General features: G+C 41.8%; 2 protein-coding genes across 2 annotated transcripts; both read right to left on the bottom strand.

Moving 5' to 3' along the window:
* Positions 1-814: 814 nt before the first annotated feature.
* On the bottom strand, positions 815-6,905 carry LOC137289527 (uncharacterized). Its single transcript, XM_067820863.1, has 5 exons — positions 6,856-6,905; positions 4,726-4,770; positions 3,869-3,948; positions 2,989-3,057; positions 815-2,759 (listed from the first exon to the last, which is right to left on the bottom strand). The coding sequence occupies exons 1-5, from the start codon at positions 6,893-6,895 to the stop codon at positions 2,556-2,558; spliced, it is 438 nt and encodes a 145-aa protein (XP_067676964.1). The 5' UTR covers positions 6,896-6,905; the 3' UTR covers positions 815-2,555.
* Positions 6,906-7,500: 595 nt separating this feature from the next.
* On the bottom strand, positions 7,501-15,787 carry LOC137269006 (carcinoembryonic antigen-related cell adhesion molecule 1-like). Its single transcript, XM_067803594.1, has 6 exons — positions 15,724-15,787; positions 13,619-13,963; positions 9,079-9,396; positions 8,270-8,536; positions 7,686-7,811; positions 7,501-7,520 (listed from the first exon to the last, which is right to left on the bottom strand). The coding sequence occupies exons 1-6, from the start codon at positions 15,785-15,787 to the stop codon at positions 7,501-7,503; spliced, it is 1,140 nt and encodes a 379-aa protein (XP_067659695.1).
* Between the last annotated feature and the right edge of the window lie 1,404 nt (positions 15,788-17,191).

Here is a 17,191-nt window from a genome sequence, read left to right as displayed (position 1 = left end):
AAACGATACTCTTGTGAGACAGGATGCGTTGTCATGACAATAAGGTCTGTTGCCATGGTAATTATTCAATTTTCGCGGAATATTGACTAACGGACTAGACGGGTCTGGGAAAGGATAACCCTGCGATGCCTCTGTGTCTATGAATTGATTACCACACTCATACAAAATACACGCTTGATCCATTATCTGGTTCCTGCAAAGCAGTGTCAGGACGCTATTGTTCGTCAACCTCGAGTATGAGGTGGTTTCAGTGACGGGAAGGTGTTGTCACGAAACTACAACTGATCATAAACGACAACTGATCATAATTCACAATTCTTCAAGTTACACCAAACCCACCCAGACTACATCCTACTAAAACACGCCATGATGAACAGTGAATACAAGACTGTCTTATACAGTAACATCTGGTTAATCTACAAAGTGATATGTCGATCAAACAGTTGTTAGGCAATGATAGGCACAAAGTAACATCTCTTCTTTACGATCCGGTTATAGTCCCCTCCGACGACAAACATGCGGTGATAGAATAGTTACAATGTCACTCCTAAGACCGTCACGCCGATTCCGCACAAGGGTGCAATGTGTGAAGCCCATTTGGTGCTCCCCTTCGGGATATTGCTGGGACATGGCTAAAAGTGGCGTAAACCTAAACTCACTCTCACATGGACAGCTGGAACCTAACAGTATGCACATATGCATCCCTTTGTATTATTTTACCAATGAGTGGTCGGGAAACTTGTTGCTGGAATGTCTAGGCGTTACAGACCCTTTTGGTGGTATTGCTGAGTGTGACAAAAAATGTAAGACGCTAGTTGCTCAAGCATTTATTTACCAGAAACAGGCATTGCAAAATAGCAAATACAGAATTAAAATAATTTGAGGATTGGCACATTCCATGTTTAACGAGATAGTAGAATACTACAGCATACCATGGGGGCTTCTTTCACAAAGCAACCTTTACTAAGGTGAACCTTAACTCCCTTTCTTTAACCTTAGTGACTTACGATCACTAAGTGTTTCGTGGAAGAAGGCATAGTTCTCAATAGAAAAAAAGTCGCATTAATATAATAAAATATAATAACAGCAAACCCTGTGTGACTGTAGTGTTAGACTTTACGCTGGTTATTCACTACTTCTGGACCAGGTGCCAAGAATGAATGCACCAGGTATTCTTCAATGCGACATTTTGAAAAAGTTAGAAAGAAGAAAGCCCCCCTTTTTACTTCCATGCAGTTTTGAATTGTTTATACATACTGAGATGATGACATGTCAATGTCAGCATGAACATCTGTGACACGTATACCGTCCCCACACCTTAACATAACATCAGTGACACGTATACCGTCCCCCATACCTTAACATAACATCAGTGACACGTATACCGTCCCCCATTCCCTAACATAACATCAGTGGTACTTATACCGTCCCCAACACCTTAACATAACATCAGTGATACGTATACCGTCCCCAATACCTTAACATAACATCAGTGATACGTATACCGTCCCCAATACCTTAACATAACATCAGTGACACGTATACCGTCCCCCATACCTTAACCTAACATGAGTGACACGTATATCTTCCCCAATGCCTTATCATAGACTTCAGACGATCTTAGAGCTCAGCTTTCGTACCTTAACATAAACGTAACAGAAACTCAGCGGTAAGGCGATCTTAACAAAGACTCAAGGCTGTCGTAACGCTAAGGTGACCGTAACACCTTAACATAGACTTACGACGATCTTAGAGCTTAGGTGATCTTAACTTTCATACCTTAACATAGAAGTAACAAAAACTCAGCGCTAGGGCGATCGTAACTTCTACACCTTAACATAGACTTACGACCTCTTTATTCTGTATAGGCGACCTTCGACTTAGATTCTAATGTCGTTGTCCAGCAAAGCATAATGAAGTTGTACCTCCATAATAAATATCCTCATTCTTCATCTTCTCAACTTCTAGAATGCCGACCAAAGAGGCAACATACCATGTCTATTCAAATACCAAGATGGTTAGCCTTGTATGAAAAACAAGATGCATAACCTATATGATCAGCAAGATGCCAAACGTTGGATGAACTCAAAAACACAACCTGCCAAGTCTCTATAAAGACTAGATGCTTATAGTATATGAACAATAACATGCTAAACGTTATATGAGTTCCAAAAATGAAACAACCGTTTGACAAAATACTTTCACAACTTAGTGTAATTCGACAAAATAAAGGAGGTAGATTCCCTACTACGTATAGGGGAAGAAAATACTGTCATGAGAATGCTTAAGTAAACTGATCGCCTTTGGGGCGAATTATAAGCTATTGCTTCTCTCCCTACGACCAGTGCACAACCTTGTATATAAAAACACCAATGTAACCACTGTAACCTTGAGATTCTCCTCTACTCCCAATTCAACCTCCCAGGTCTTGTCTGGCAGCTGAAGATACGCAAGTGTCTTTCATCTTCACTCCTTGAAGCATTGCCTCCCTCCTCCAGCTCTTCCACATCCATGGTCTTGTCCTGCAGCTGTAGATTCTCAAGGTTCATTCATCTTCACTCCCAGAGGCACTGTCGTCTCTCCTCATCCTCCTGCTCTTCCACCTCCCATATCTTGTCCGGAAGCTGTGGCCCGGGGCTGAGGGCGAAGTCAATCTCTTCATATACCACAGGCTCCTCCCTTCTGTGTATGATTGGTTGGCCGTCGATCAAGGTAGGCGATTCAAGGGCAAGATCGGCGTAGGTCAGACCATCATCATTCTGAAATTTTAACACAACTGCACTTACAAATGTCTAACTTTTCTATCAGGGGAATTTATTTCATGACTGAACCCAAATCTGCACCTGGTACATTTACTGTTTACAGTTCACTAATGCAGATAATGCTTTCTCTTTGTGTTCGTAGCAACTTAGAGTCGTTTCGGCATTGTGTCAGCCAATCAGGGACGTCTCTTCCCGGAAGTTGGGAGGATATGTATAATAAACATACCGTTTCGCCACAGTTGTTGTATTCGGCAGCGACTGGTCCTGCATAGTCGATTAGAACTGCATTTTCCGACTGGAGACAGCAAACATATGACCTCAACAATATGATGTACTGAACACATGATATCTTCACACATCTCATTTATTACATTGCATGTGTTGTTCAGGCTCTTGAAATGACTTGTAATGTTAATGCCCATATAAGTCTTGCTTTTTTATGAGGAACCGAACTTATTGGTAACTTTTGTAAGTTTTTGCATTACTTAAATGAATAAGAACATAATGTAACAACGTTGAAATTATTGATAGAAGTAATACTGTCCTTCTGCTAGTGATACGTAAGTTCGTTCTTAATGAAAGAAAAACATTGTTTTAGAACTTTGTCTGTGGCCTCGATCTGACAGCTGCGAGCTATTTGTATTTTTCTCTTTACACTAAACCCATTGGTGAACTAAGTGATGCTGTTCTGTGTTGACATATGTTTTATGATATGTTAGGTTTGCTTTACGCAACACTCAGCAGTTGACGTCAATGAATGAACGAGAAAATCAATGGTTTACATAATGAGCATTGATCTTCGCAATTGCTTTCATTATCTCGCGGGGCGCAGGGTGGCCTAGAGGATAAAGCGTTCGCTCCTCACGCCGAAGGCCCCGGTTCGATTATCCACATTAGTACAATGTGAAAGTCCATTTCTGGAGTTCCCCCGTGGTGATGTTGCAGGTATATTGCTGAAAGCGGCGTAAAACCAAACTCACTCAGTCACCCATCACCTTACGTTGCCTATTTCGTATCCATGTCTATACGACACACTGACTGAATGGTAATAAATTATCTTCCTGTCAGTTTTGTATTGTAGGAAAACAGTTCCCGTAAACACTTACCGATGGCCCTGCGCCGGCATAAGCTCTGTTCATGAAGTGTTTACATTGAGCCCTCTGTACCGTGGCATAAACATCAGACACTGTGGAAAAGAGAACAAAGTAAATGAACTATAGAAGAGTTGTGTGAGATTGGTACTGAAGCCTTGATGGGTCATTCGGGCTTTCGATTTTTTCAACTTATTTTCTTGAATTTTCAAGTTTGTAACTTAATAATTCAACATGTGCATTTGGAAATTAATGAAAAAAAGGCTTCTATAGGATGTCAAACTTACAGTAATCTCTTCCAACAAAGACACCTGATGAGTAGGTGTCAAAAACAGCGAGTGTGTGTGCGAGGTTCGCGAATCTTCGTTAAAGTGATTTTTTGTACATCCGTCAGTGACACTGACTACAGCTTGGGTTAAACACCTTTGGTCTGATGCTGACAAACACAGAACCATATTTGGGGATTCGCACCCATAACCATAGTTTCTTTCATGACAGACAAGGACAGCCATTAAACACGGTGAATGTCAGTGCTCTAGACGGCACCTCCATCCACACATTGTCACAGAAAATACACACGGACACACCGCTGAGGTTAAATAGTCAGGACCTAAGATGACGTCATGGGGCGTAGATGACGTCATGGGGTGTAGATGACGTCATGTATAGATCACCTCAAGTGAGATTTGCTTTACGCCGCTTTTAGCAATATTCCATCAACATCACGGCGGGGACACCGGAAATGGTCTTCATTAAACCCATATGGAGAATCGAATCCGGATCTTCAGCGTAACTAGCGAACGCTTTATCCACTAGGCTACCTCACCTAAGGTGAGACTCACTGACCACAAGGATAGAAAGATGGACTATACCTTCTCTCCTGCGCCTTCTCTTTTTGTTCACCTTGGCATACAGGTCTGTAGGTAGAAGTATATAGTCAGAAACAAGTATTACAAGAAGAAATAATATCAATGGTTCTACAGGCCTTTACATCGCACTCAGCAATATCCCAGCTATGGCAGCTGGTTGTAACATCGAGCCTCGACCAGACAACCTCGTGTTTAACATCATGAGCATTGACTTCAGCAACTGGGACATGATGCCAGACGTAAATGAAGCAGACAGTCTAACCGTTAATATTTTGTGAAGAGCATCTAGAATTTCACGGGGTAGATTACTTGTACTTGTAGATTCTTAAAGATCTACTTGAAATTTCGAAAACGTACCTATTACGTAACAGCTTAACATTCAATCACCCAATCCTAAACACTGCTTGTCACCCAATCCTAAACACTGCTTGTCACCCAATCCTAAACACTGCTTGTCACCCAATCCTAAACACTGCTTGTCACCCAATCCTAAACACTCCTTGTCACCCAATCCTAAACACTGCTTGTCACCCAATCCTAAACACTGCTTGTCACCCAATCCTAAACACTGCTTGTCACCCAATCCTAAACACTGGTTGTCACCCAATCCTAAACACTGCTTGTCACCCAATCCTAAACACTGCTTGTCACCCATTGCTCTCTGTAATCAACAACTGTGTAATCAGTATGACATTGTACATCAGTAAAGCATTTGTGAGCACATGCATATGAAATTTTGCTTATTATTTATCACAAGGTGTGGCTTGTCAGATAATATGCGAGAGCGCATGGTGTTTTTCTCGGTCTGTGGAACATTTGGCCGACCTACAGTTATTCCACTATTTATTCTGCAGTAAACAGCATGCTAACAATAATGTGTGTGACGTAGATGAATGAATAAATAAATTTGGATTTACGCCAATTTTAGCATTCTTTCAGCAATGTCACGGTGGGGGACACCAGAAATGGACTTCGCATGTTATACCGAAGTAGGGAATCGAACCCTGACTTCCGGCTTGACGAGAGAACGCTTTAGCTACTGGGCCACCCTACCTCTCCTTGACACATGAAATGCAGCACAAGGACCTTGGTATTACTCGGGTCATGTGTGGCTGATTAACTATAGCGGCTTTTCAGTTGCTTCGTTTGCGAACGGGTGTTTTTCCCAACATGTAGTTCAAGGTCACTTTATATATCCTGGGGGGTTATCTTCTTCCTAACATTGGAACATAATTCATCTTCCTTGAACACAGGTCCTATCTTCCGGGCAAGCCGGGAGATAATAATATTCCATGAATGATTTCTAAATAATCAAGTTGATTAGAAACAAACATCAAGTACAAGGAATTTGATACAAATACAAGTACGTGGCGTGTGGCGGTTAGGTGGGGGTTGAAGTTGGGAAGGGGAGGGGCGTGTGGCGATTGGGTTGGGGTTGGGATGGCGCGTGGCGGTTGGATGGAGGTGGAGGTTGGAGTGTCGTGTGGCACTTGGGTGGGAGTAGGGGTTGGGAGTTCTATTACTTGTGGGGTGTTGCTGCACACATACAGTTCAATAAACTGACCTTGAGTAATGACGAACAAAAGTTCCACATGATATTTGTGAGCATAACCTATTAAGTTTGATACAAATCCAGCCTCCCCCTGCTTCTTCTTGTGCGACCTGATGTATAATGGCGTTCGCGTCATCTCCCGATACAATGCTTAAATTACATGTATCACGTTATATGTGACCACTGACAGTGCCACTGTTACTAGACATATCCTATCCAGATGTCATAAGCACTACTTTCAATTATTCGTTTGTTTGTTGCGCTCAGCATACCGAACCCGGGTCTTCGGCATAACGGGGCGGTGGGGCAGCTGCTAGCTTGTGGTTAGTGCGTTCGATCGTTACGGCGAAAATGCGGATTTGATTCCTCACTTGAGTACAATGTGTCCATTTCTGGTGTAGCCCAGATATTTTTGGAATGTCGCTAAAACTAAACTCACTTTTCTCGATCTGACTAAAAATCTCTGGACTATCTCACGCCCCTACGAACAATGAATGCATTACATTCATACAATCTGCAAGGGTTACGAATAAGTGCTGATTGCATGCGCCGATACACTTTGCAAGATTTCACATACTTACCACTGGGATCTTGTTGCAATTGTGCTTCGTTGTCAGCCATACTGCGGTCTCCAGCTCTGAAAGACATGCATGAGGTGAAGGATTAAGCATTTCATATCATTAGGCGGCATACACCAGTCTGCAAAGTTGTACTTCGAAAAGACCAGCCTTTAATTAGTTAGCTGCCAACGCTGATATTACCTACCTGAGCCTACCTGGTAACAACTTCTGTGATTATGTTGAATTTGTAATGCACATCTTGAAAGTACAATCCTGTATCATTTTCTTTCTTTTCAGTACCTTGCCTTATGAGAGAAACACTTAACCGTATTTTGTAGGAGTAGCTCTGTACCTTAACTTGTAGGAGTAAAACTGTACCTTAACTTGTAGGAGTAAAACTGTACCTTAACTTGTAGGAGTAAAACTGTACCTTAACTTGTAGGAGTAAAACTGTACCTTAACTTGTAGGGGTAAATCCTAAGCTGAACTTGTAGGAGTAAAACTGAACCTTAACACATGTGAGTGACCCTATACCTTAACGTGTCCGAGTAACCCTGAACCTGTAGGGCTAAACCTGTACCTTAACTCGTACATATGTAAACGCTGTGATCTTCTCATTGTTCTTGAAATGATATACTGACAACAGATATCTGTTATTGGGTGTCCTCACCTGTACACTGTACCTCCTGAAACAGATAAAACATACCCTAGTGTAAACACTACTAATGCAAATTTTCATTCAGAAAGGATTCAGTTGCACTTGCTGTAACTGTAAAAACTGACGAGATGCATAACAGGATATACGATATCAGCATAATTCATATTGTATTGTATCACCACAAAGACGATACCTTTCTTGCTCCTGCTTCTTCGGAAAACGACGGCGACGATGACAAAAGCGATGACGACAATAAGGACAGAACAGACGGCAGCCACAGGTACGATGAAATCGACACAAGATTCAGTTAACTCACATGCTGCAACATTCACTATACTAAATAGCAGCCTTCCTTTGATTCAATATACATACAACATATGGTGTAAGATCACATTGAAATGTGTTCAGATGGACGCAAGTGTCGCAAATGTCAGGATTTACTGAAACTGGGTTGTTTGTCGAATTATATAAATGATGTATATAATAGAGGAAATATATAATGCTTTGTTCTCCTCAGTTCAGATCTCATTTATTTTGCTTTTGAAGAATTTGAGAGTGGAGAATCTCGCTGACTTGATGTCATATCATCAGATTAATAGTCAAGATTGACCCCTGAGCTATATTACGAGTTTTAATAAACACTTGTCCAGAATCTCTGTGTGTTTTGAGAAATTTGAAGGGAGTAGAAACTTAAACAATCATTACATGTCTCATTCAAATATAATTTTAAATGTTACATATTCTAAAGTATGTTTCCAGAATGCGTGGAAGCCTTACAGAGAACCTCCAGTGTCAGGTTCCGCGATGCACTGCCATGGCTGTTGTTGACGTGACACGTGTACTGTCCAGACACAGACACATCTACAGCTGGTATAGAGAACACAGCCTTCCTGTGCCCTGTAATCACCACCTGTCTGGATGTGTCCCACCAGGTTACAGTGCAGGCAGGGTTACAGTCAGCAGAACATCTCACTGTTACAGGTTTCCCTTCGTCTACCTCCAGCTTGTCCCTTGTGCCGTCAAACTGTATCAGGCCAGGTCCATCTGCAATGCATGTGAGATGGTCAGAAATACTAATTTGAAATTTTCTTCTATCATACCCCTGCCACCGTATACTAGTATCTAGATTCAAGATGATAATGAAACTAATGAAGAATGTTTTCTTTATTATAACTAGAATTTTAGCCTCGTGTCTGCTGATATCACACTCGTTGATTAAGATAAAAATATCCGAGGCAAGCCTTTGTAACCTTATCAGCACGTGTTTATATAATTGATATCAGTAGACACGAAGGTGATAGTCTCTATTTATGCGTATACGTGAAGACTAATTGCTACAGAGGAGATGGCGTGGTGATGAATCGGTTCGGACACCATAGCTTGGGTCTTGCCATGAGAAAATCCGTTTTAGGAAGTTTGTAGTTTCTGAGTTATAAGCGGATGGGCAAGCTTCATGTTCCCCTGAAGTTTAGGCATCAAACGTTGATAGTGACAACATATAGAGTAGAATCAGATTTTCTGAAGATTGTATATGAAGAAACATCTAGCTTCTGTTATTGTTTCAATATTAATCAACCTGAACCTACATAAAACATTGAGAGTGTATCCCTGACTCCAGTCTGACAATAGTCCTTCTTCTCCAGATTGACAGGAGTACACTCCCTTGTCCTCCTTGGTGACGTTGTCTATGGTCAGGAGTTGTCCGTGCACGTGCACTCTGTTGTCTACACTGCTGTCTACACTCCTGTTGTTTCTCCTCCAGGTGTAGGACGTGTTCAGAGTATACGGGTACAGGGACTGGTCTGTAGGAAGACTCCGGAAGGTTGTGGAGCAGGTCAGGTTGACAGGATCACCAGATACAGGGTCAGCGACAGTCGTGGTGATGTTCGGTTTTGATGGTTTCCCTGTGAAAAGTTGAATGGAAATGGTTGTAATCTTGTCCTTATTCTTAATAATTATGAATGACATATATGAATTTGTACGATAGATTCAGTGACATTCAGTCACCATATGCTAGAATGTCGTTTGAACGGAAAGTTTATTTGAATTGATCTTAGTGAACGTCATTTTCGACATATGTTCTATTCATGCCCAAGGAAGCACTAACGTGTCTGTGGATGAATAATGAATGTAGTGAGACAGAATCGCTGACCACATCCGTGATACTGTCCATAAAACGTCTACACGGAGAAAGGATGGTCAGGTGTTATAAAGCGTCTGTAGGGAGAGAGGAGGGTCAGGTGTTATAAAACGTCTGTAGGGAGGAAGGTCAGGTGTTATAAAACGTCTGCACGGAGGGAGGATGGTCAGGTGTTATAAAGTGTCTGCACGGAGAGAGGAAGGTCAGGTGATATAAAACGTTTGTAGTGAGAGGGGAAAGTCAGGTGTTACAAAACGTCTGTAGGGAGAGAGGTAGGTCAGGTGTTATAAAACGTCTGTAGGGAGAGAGGTAGGTCAGGTGTTATAAAACGTCTGTAGGGAGAGAGGTAGGTCAGGTGTTATAAAACGTCTGTAGGGAGTGAGGTAGGTCAAGTGTTATAAAACGTCTGTAGGGAGAGAGGAAGGTCAGGTGTTATAAAACGTCTGTAGGGAGAGAGGTAGGTCAAGTGTTATAAAACGTCTGTAGGGAGAAAGGAAGGTCAGGTGTTATAAAACGTCTGTAGGGAGAGAGGAAGGTCATGTGTTACAAAACGTCTGTAGGGAGAGAGGTAGGTCAGGTGTTATAAAACGTCTGTAGGGAGAGAGGTAGGTCAGGTGTTATAAAACGTCTGTAGGGAGAGAGGTAGGTCAAGTGTTATAAAACGTCTGTAGGGAGAGAGGTAAGTCAAGTGTTATAAAACGTCTGTAGGGAGAGGGGAAGGTCAGGTGTTATAAAACGTCTGTAGGGAGAGAGGTAGGTCAAGTGTTATAAAACGTCTGTAGGGAGAAAGGAAGGTCAGGTTTTATAAAACGTCTGTAGGGAGAGAGGTAGGTCAGGTGTTATAAAACGTCTGTAGGGAGAAAGGAAGGTCAGGTGTTATAAAACGTCTGTAGGGAGAGAGGTAAGTCAAGTGTTATAAAACGTCTGTAGGGAGAAAGGAAGGTCAGGTGTTATAAAACGTCTGTAGGGAGAGAGGTAGGTCAGGTGTTATAAAACGTCTGTAGGGAGAGAGGTAGGTCAAATGTTATAAAACGTCTGTAGGGAGAGAGGTAAGTCAAGTGTTATAAAACGTCTGTAGGGAGAGGGAAAGGTCAGGTGTTATAAAACGTCTGTAGGGAGAGAGGTAGGTCAAGTGTTATAAAACGTCTGTAGGGAGAAAGGAAGGTCAGGTTTTATAAAACGTCTGTAGGGAGAGAGGTAGGTCAGGTGTTATAAAACGTCTGTAGGGAGAAAGGAAGGTCAGGTGTTATAAAACGTCTGTAGGGAGAGAGGTAAGTCAAGTGTTATAAAACGTCGGTAGGGAGAAAGGAAGGTCAGGTGTTATAAAACGTCTGTAGGGAGAAAGGAAGGTCAAGTGTTATAAAACGTCTGTAGGGAGAAAGGAAGGTCAGGTGTTATAAAACGTCTGTAGGGAGAGAGGAAGGTCAAGTGTTATAAAACGTCTGTAGGGAGAAAGGAAGGTCAGGTTTTATAAAACGTCTGTAGGGAGAAAGGAAGGTCAGGTGTTATAAAACGTCTGTAGGGAGAGAGGTAGGTCAGGTGTTATGAAACGTCTGTAGGGAGAAAGGAAGGTCAGGTGTTATAAAACGTCTGTAGGGAGAAAGGAAGGTCAGGTGTTATAAAACGTCTGCACGGAGGGAGGATGGTCAGGTGTTATAAAGTGTCTGCACGGAGAGGGGAAAGTCAGGTGTTACAAAACGTCTGTAGGGAGAGAGGTAGGTCAGGTGTTATAAAACGTCTGTAGGGAGAGAGGTAGGTCAGGTGTTATAAAACGTCTGTAGGGAGAGAGGTAGGTCAGGTGTTATAAAACGTCTGTAGGGAGAGAGGTAGGTCAGGTGTTATAAAACGTCTGTAGGGAGAGAGGTAGGTCAAGTGTTATAAAACGTCTGTAGGGAGAGAGGAAGGTCAGGTGTTATAAAACGTCTGTAGGGAGAGAGGTAGGTCAAGTGTTATAAAACGTCTGTAGGGAGAAAGGAAGGTCAGGTGTTATAAAACGTCTGTAGGGAGAGAGGAAGGTCATGTGTTACAAAACGTCTGTAGGGAGAGAGGTAGGTCAGGTGTTATAAAACGTCTGTAGGGAGAGAGGTAGGTCAGGTGTTATAAAACGTCTGTAGGGAGAGAGGTAGGTCAGGTGTTATAAAACGTCTGTAGGGAGAGAGGTAGGTCAAGTGTTATAAAACGTCTGTAGGGAGAGAGGAAGGTCAGGTGTTATAAAACGTCTGTAGGGAGAGAGGTAGGTCAAGTGTTATAAAACGTCTGTAGGGAGAAAGGAAGGTCAGGTGTTATAAAACGTCTGTAGGGAGAGAGGAAGGTCATGTGTTACAAAACGTCTGTAGGGAGAGAGGTAGGTCAGGTGTTATAAAACGTCTGTAGGGAGAGAGGTAGGTCAGGTGTTATAAAACGTCTGTAGGGAGAGAGGTAGGTCAAGTGTTATAAAACGTCTGTAGGGAGAGAGGTAAGTCAAGTGTTATAAAACGTCTGTAGGGAGAGGGGAAGGTCAGGTGTTATAAAACGTCTGTAGGGAGAGAGGTAGGTCAAGTGTTATAAAACGTCTGTAGGGAGAAAGGAAGGTCAGGTTTTGTAAAACGTCTGTAGGGAGAGAGGTAGGTCAGGTGTTATAAAACGTCTGTAGGGAGAAAGGAAGGTCAGGTGTTATAAAACGTCTGTAGGGAGAGAGGTAAGTCAAGTGTTATAAAACGTCTGTAGGGAGAAAGGAAGGTCAGGTGTTATAAAACGTCTGTAGGGAGAGAGGTAGGTCAGGTGTTATAAAACGTCTGTAGGGAGAGAGGTAGGTCAAATGTTATAAAACGTCTGTAGGGAGAGAGGTAAGTCAAGTGTTATAAAGCGTCTGTAGGGAGAGGGGAAGGTCAGGTGTTATAAAACGTCTGTAGGGAGAGAGGTAGGTCAAGTGTTATAAAACGTCTGTAGGGAGAAAGGAAGGTCAGGTTTTATAAAACGTCTGTAGGGAGAGAGGTAGGTCAGGTGTTATAAAACGTCTGTAGGGAGAAAGGAAGGTCAGGTGTTATAAAACGTCTGTAGGGAGAGAGGTAAGTCAAGTGTTATAAAACGTCTGTAGGGAGAAAGGAAGGTCAGGTGTTATAAAACGTCTGTAGGGAGAAAGGAAGGTCAAGTGTTATAAAACGTCTGTAGGGAGAAAGGAAGGTCAGGTGTTATAAAACGTCTGTAGGGAGAGAGGAAGGTCAAGTGTTATAAAACGTCTGTAGGGAGAAAGGAAGGTCAGGTTTTATAAAAAGTCTGTAGGGAGAAAGGAAGGTCAGGTGTTATAAAACGTCTGTAGGGAGAGAGGTAGGTCAGGTGTTATGAAACGTCGATAGGGAGAAAGGAAGGTCAGGTGTTATAAAACGTCTGTAGGGAGAAAGGAAGGTCAAGTGTTATAAAACGTCTGTAGGGAGAAAGGAAAGTCAGGTGTTATAAAACGTCTGTAGGGAGAGAGGAAGGTCAAGTGTTATAAAACGTCTGTAGGGAGAAAGGAAGGTCAGGTGTTATAAAACGTCTGTAGGGAGAAAGGAAGGTCAGGTGTTATAAAACGTCTGTAGGGAGAGAGGTAGGTCAGGTGTTATAAAACGTCGGTAGGGAGAAAGGAAGGTCAGGTGTTATAAAACGTCTGTAGGGAGAGAGGTAGGTCAGGTGTCATAAAACACAAGCAAAATCTTCATGAAAGTGCCATGGAAGAAGATGGGTCAGTGTGATAGTGTACCCTTCAACAGTCATAAGATATATTTCATCTGGATTCTTTTACAGGATGAAGCTTTATAGCTTCATCGCTAACGTAATTAGTTCTTGCAATGACATCTGTGTAAACGACATTAGGCTATAATGCTAAAATGATACAACTTCCTTTGTAAGTATGGATGATTGTTTTGCAGATTATCTGCCTGTGACTGCCATTTTCCTATCAATGTGTCTCAAAAACTAGCTTTTGGTGCGAAGTTTCTATTTGGTGCTTACATTATCTTCACACTTACGCAGTACAATAAGAAGTTGAGACATGCCACTGTTATGAGTGGTTAAGTTGTAGACTCCGACGTCCTGTACGTCAACACTGTGGAATGTGAGACTGACTAGATTCCTCCCCTCCAGAGATGTATTGAAAGTCAGCTGAATCCTCGTCCCGTTGTCTGTGTGTGTGTTGACACTTGCAAGCAGAGGCTTATTGTCATCCATAATGAACAGGACAGTGGAATTAGTTCTGTTGGGTTTCTGTTGTTTGGATGTGATAGATCTTATCTTAAAATCCGTAACTGACTGACTGACATTCCAGGTCATGTTGACACTTTGTCCGACACGGGCCACAGTGGTGGTATAAGAAGCTGAAACATATCGGCATAATTAGTACACGATACAGAAAAGAAACATAAAGGCCACCTTTGAAATATTAATACGCGTAATTGCATATTTGATCCAATTTGATTGACACAAAGATGACATTATGGTGATAGTCACATAATGGCAAGGCTAACTGCCCTGTCGTAAGATGCACGCTCATTTTTATGTGGATTTCTCTGCCATTGTTCCCACAATGCATTGTAAACGTGCCTCTGTCGTATGCCCCCGCAGTAATATTGCTGGAATATTGCTAATAGCGGCGTAAAACTAAAACTCACTCTCTCACTCTGTCGTATGTCGTATGACCTCGACGTAAACACTAAGATGCTGTATCGGATTAAGACCCTACGATCTCTTTCCTTTGAAAAAATACCATCAGTTTCAGCATTGAGGGAGAATTCACGAATCATCATTGCTCCAGACTCACCGCCATTTTCGCCACACATGCAAGGTGTTGCTCCATGCTACACGTCGTTTTCGGTGCAGACTTCTCAACATAGGAACAAATACTTTGGTGCCTAATTTCATGCTGTTTGGTCGGTCAACAGCACATACTATGCACATGTCGAGCAGTATCGGTGGTAGATGGCGGTGAGGTAGATGAAAGACACAAATGTTGCGATATTTTGCACGATTAATGACTCTTCTCTACCACTTCTCAGGTTATCTCGGGTTGAAGTAAGTGAATGAGTCAGTGCGTGAGTGCTTGCTTAATATTAGCGCCACGTCGCGGTCGGCAATATTGCATCAATATCGTGACGAGAACAATTCAATTTATATCAATATTAAAATCAATGCATTTAGAACGTAAACACTGCCAGTACAAATATCACAACTCGTAATTTACTGGTACGCTACCATGGAAATAATCACTAGGGAAAACAGTACTGTAAAGAAAACGGTTATAGATCACCAGCAGCTGAACGTTGATCACCATGCTCGGGTCGAGTGAGTTAGCGAGTGAGTGAGTTTTGCGCCGCGTTTCGCAATATTTCAGCAACTGCGGGGAATACCTGAAATGGGCTTCACACATTGTTCCAATGTTGGGAATCGAACCCGCATCGAATGTTTTACCCACAAGGTTACACCACAACCATGGGTGATTAATTGAACGAGATATGGTGTTACGGAGTACCTTGACATGATTTGCAAATGCAGTCTGAGACGTTCCATCTTCGAGACGTCGTAAGGCAATGTTGCGATTGGCATCTATTTCGTCTTTTCACCAATTTCATTAAGTCAACAAATGTATGACATTGATGTTTGTGGCAGCACATGACTGCCACAAGTCGCACTTCCATTTCTAATTTCTAATTTTAGCGGCGTAAAACCAAACTTAATCAACACTCATCATGATATAAAAGTATGGTTCTCAGTTGGCTGCGTGATTTCGACCAAGAGCATGAATATGATATGTTATGATAACATTCTGACCTTCCCGCTCCCGCCATGCTTCCCTGGCCCTTTTTCTGACCTCGTGTAAGACAAAACAAATTTCACCTCATATTGTCGCCTTGGAGGAGGCGAGTAAAATGGGTAAAATGGACAACCAGTGTCGTGTCGCCCAGCAACACCGGACCTTGCACATCGTATTAATCACTGGTTCATGATTACTTCAGTTGGAGTTCTGTCGGATGTTTCGAAAAACAAAACAGCAAACATGTTCAATTCTACCAAAACATAACAAAATTAGAACAAACCTTATATCTAACTGGAATTATCAAACGTAAAGATAAACGCTTACCAGCAAATTCCACTATACCTCCATACAAGATCACAGTTTTTAGACAAAAAATATGAAAAAACATGATAGGTGTGTTTGCCTCCAGTGTGTTGACTACCAGAAAACACTTCTGATTATTTTTAAAACTATTTGTCAGTCAGACCTGTCATGAAATATTTCCGTGTTATTAAGGGTCATTTGTGGAGGAAATGGGAAGTGAAAACTGCATATATACACCGTGTTCTAACCAGTGAGAAACACAGGAGGATATGTTGTACTACTCATATATGTTCTTCTATATACTGGCAATCAAGGCGACTAACAGGACTGGGTGGGCAAGCTCGATGATTTGGTTGACACGTGACATAGATGCTCATGCTGTTGCTCACTGGTTTATTCACACAACACCGCCATATAGCTGCACTACTGCTAAGTGCGACGTTAAACATCCAGGAAACCATGTTTAGTATCATCAGGATCAGTGTCATATAATATCATACAGTTTGCACATCGGTTTTTAGTTTCATAACACAATGCAACGAAAGAAATAAACAGTCAATCCTTAAGTGAATGGTGTGTTTTCTTTGTTTTTCAAACAGTGTTTTTTCAGTGTTTACGTTTCATCATCCGAGATGCCCGCCCACTACAAAAGAAGATGAAGATGCTAGAAATTAAAGGGTAAACTCCAGTAGAAAAACTAAAACACTATTCTTTCACCACGGTGGCCCATGAACCATACCTTCTTTTCAAATATTAAAACCGAAATTATGCTTTTGACATTCCGAGTTATTACTCGCGGGTTGAAGATACTGCAGTGTAATAATCTTACAGCAATATTACACTAGTGAAACGCATGACGTCAAACTGGTTCAAAGTTGTGACGTCACAATGTTAACGTCGCTGTCGCTATTTGACTAGACTTTGCTTGACTCGTGGAAAGCTGAGAGTCCTTACAATGTAATCAATTTCGCCGCAGTTTCTGTCAGTTTATGTTGGCAAGTAATAAACAGAATACTAAACTCGCTTAATAAAAACGGTATTACACGGAAGCGAGTTTAGTATCCTCTATATACGCATCATTTAGCCAACGCTAAAGTATTCCTCTTGCGATTCGTTATCATTTGGTGGCTCCTTAAAATTCGAAGGCAAGAAAGCGATATCCCGAGACGAAAAAGCGACAGTACGAAACGAGAAGGCAATATCAGTGCGCGAGAAAGCAATAGAACGAGAAAGCCATAAAGTAAGAAAGCGAGAAAGCAATTCAGATCTGTCTGCACATGATCTATTACAGCATCGTTTCTGCATAGCATTAAGTGGTTTTCATTAATGTTCTTGGAGGGCGTTGTATGACTTAATGTTTAAAGAATATCTAATACGAGTTTACACGTTCCTGTTTGTACATATATGCAATGGTCATTTTGTGAAATACAGGAAACATTCATTTCGTGAAGTGACTGAAATACATATTCTATGCCAATAATGGTCTCGG

This window comes from Haliotis asinina, chromosome 1 (assembly GCF_037392515.1).
Source record: "Haliotis asinina isolate JCU_RB_2024 chromosome 1, JCU_Hal_asi_v2, whole genome shotgun sequence".
Classification (NCBI taxonomy): domain Eukaryota; kingdom Metazoa; phylum Mollusca; class Gastropoda; order Lepetellida; family Haliotidae; genus Haliotis; species Haliotis asinina.
Note: the sequence above shows the minus strand (reverse complement) of the source record. Positions and strands in the feature narration are given on the sequence as shown.

Excerpts from the sequence above, each read along its gene's own strand:
- LOC137289527 (XM_067820863.1), bottom strand. The coding sequence starts at position 6,895 with ATGGCTGACAACGAAGCACAATTGCAACAAGATCCCAGTG. Across the intron at positions 3,949-4,725 it reads GAGAAGGCGCAGGAGAGAAG|TGTCTGATGTTTATGCCACG; the intron begins GTATAGTCCATC and ends TCTTTTCCACAG. Across the intron at positions 3,058-3,868 it reads ATGCCGGCGCAGGGCCATCG|TCGGAAAATGCAGTTCTAAT; the intron begins GTAAGTGTTTAC and ends TGCTGTCTCCAG.
- LOC137269006 (XM_067803594.1), bottom strand. The coding sequence starts at position 15,787 with ATGTTTTTTCATATTTTTTGTCTAAAAACTGTGATCTTGTATGGAGGT. Across the intron at positions 8,537-9,078 it reads ATACACTCTCAATGTTTTAT|ATGGACCTGGCCTGATACAG; the intron begins GTAGGTTCAGGT and ends CATGCATTGCAG. Across the intron at positions 7,521-7,685 it reads AAGAAGCAGGAGCAAGAAAG|GAGGTACAGTGTACAGGTGA; the intron begins GTATCGTCTTTG and ends TATCTGTTTCAG.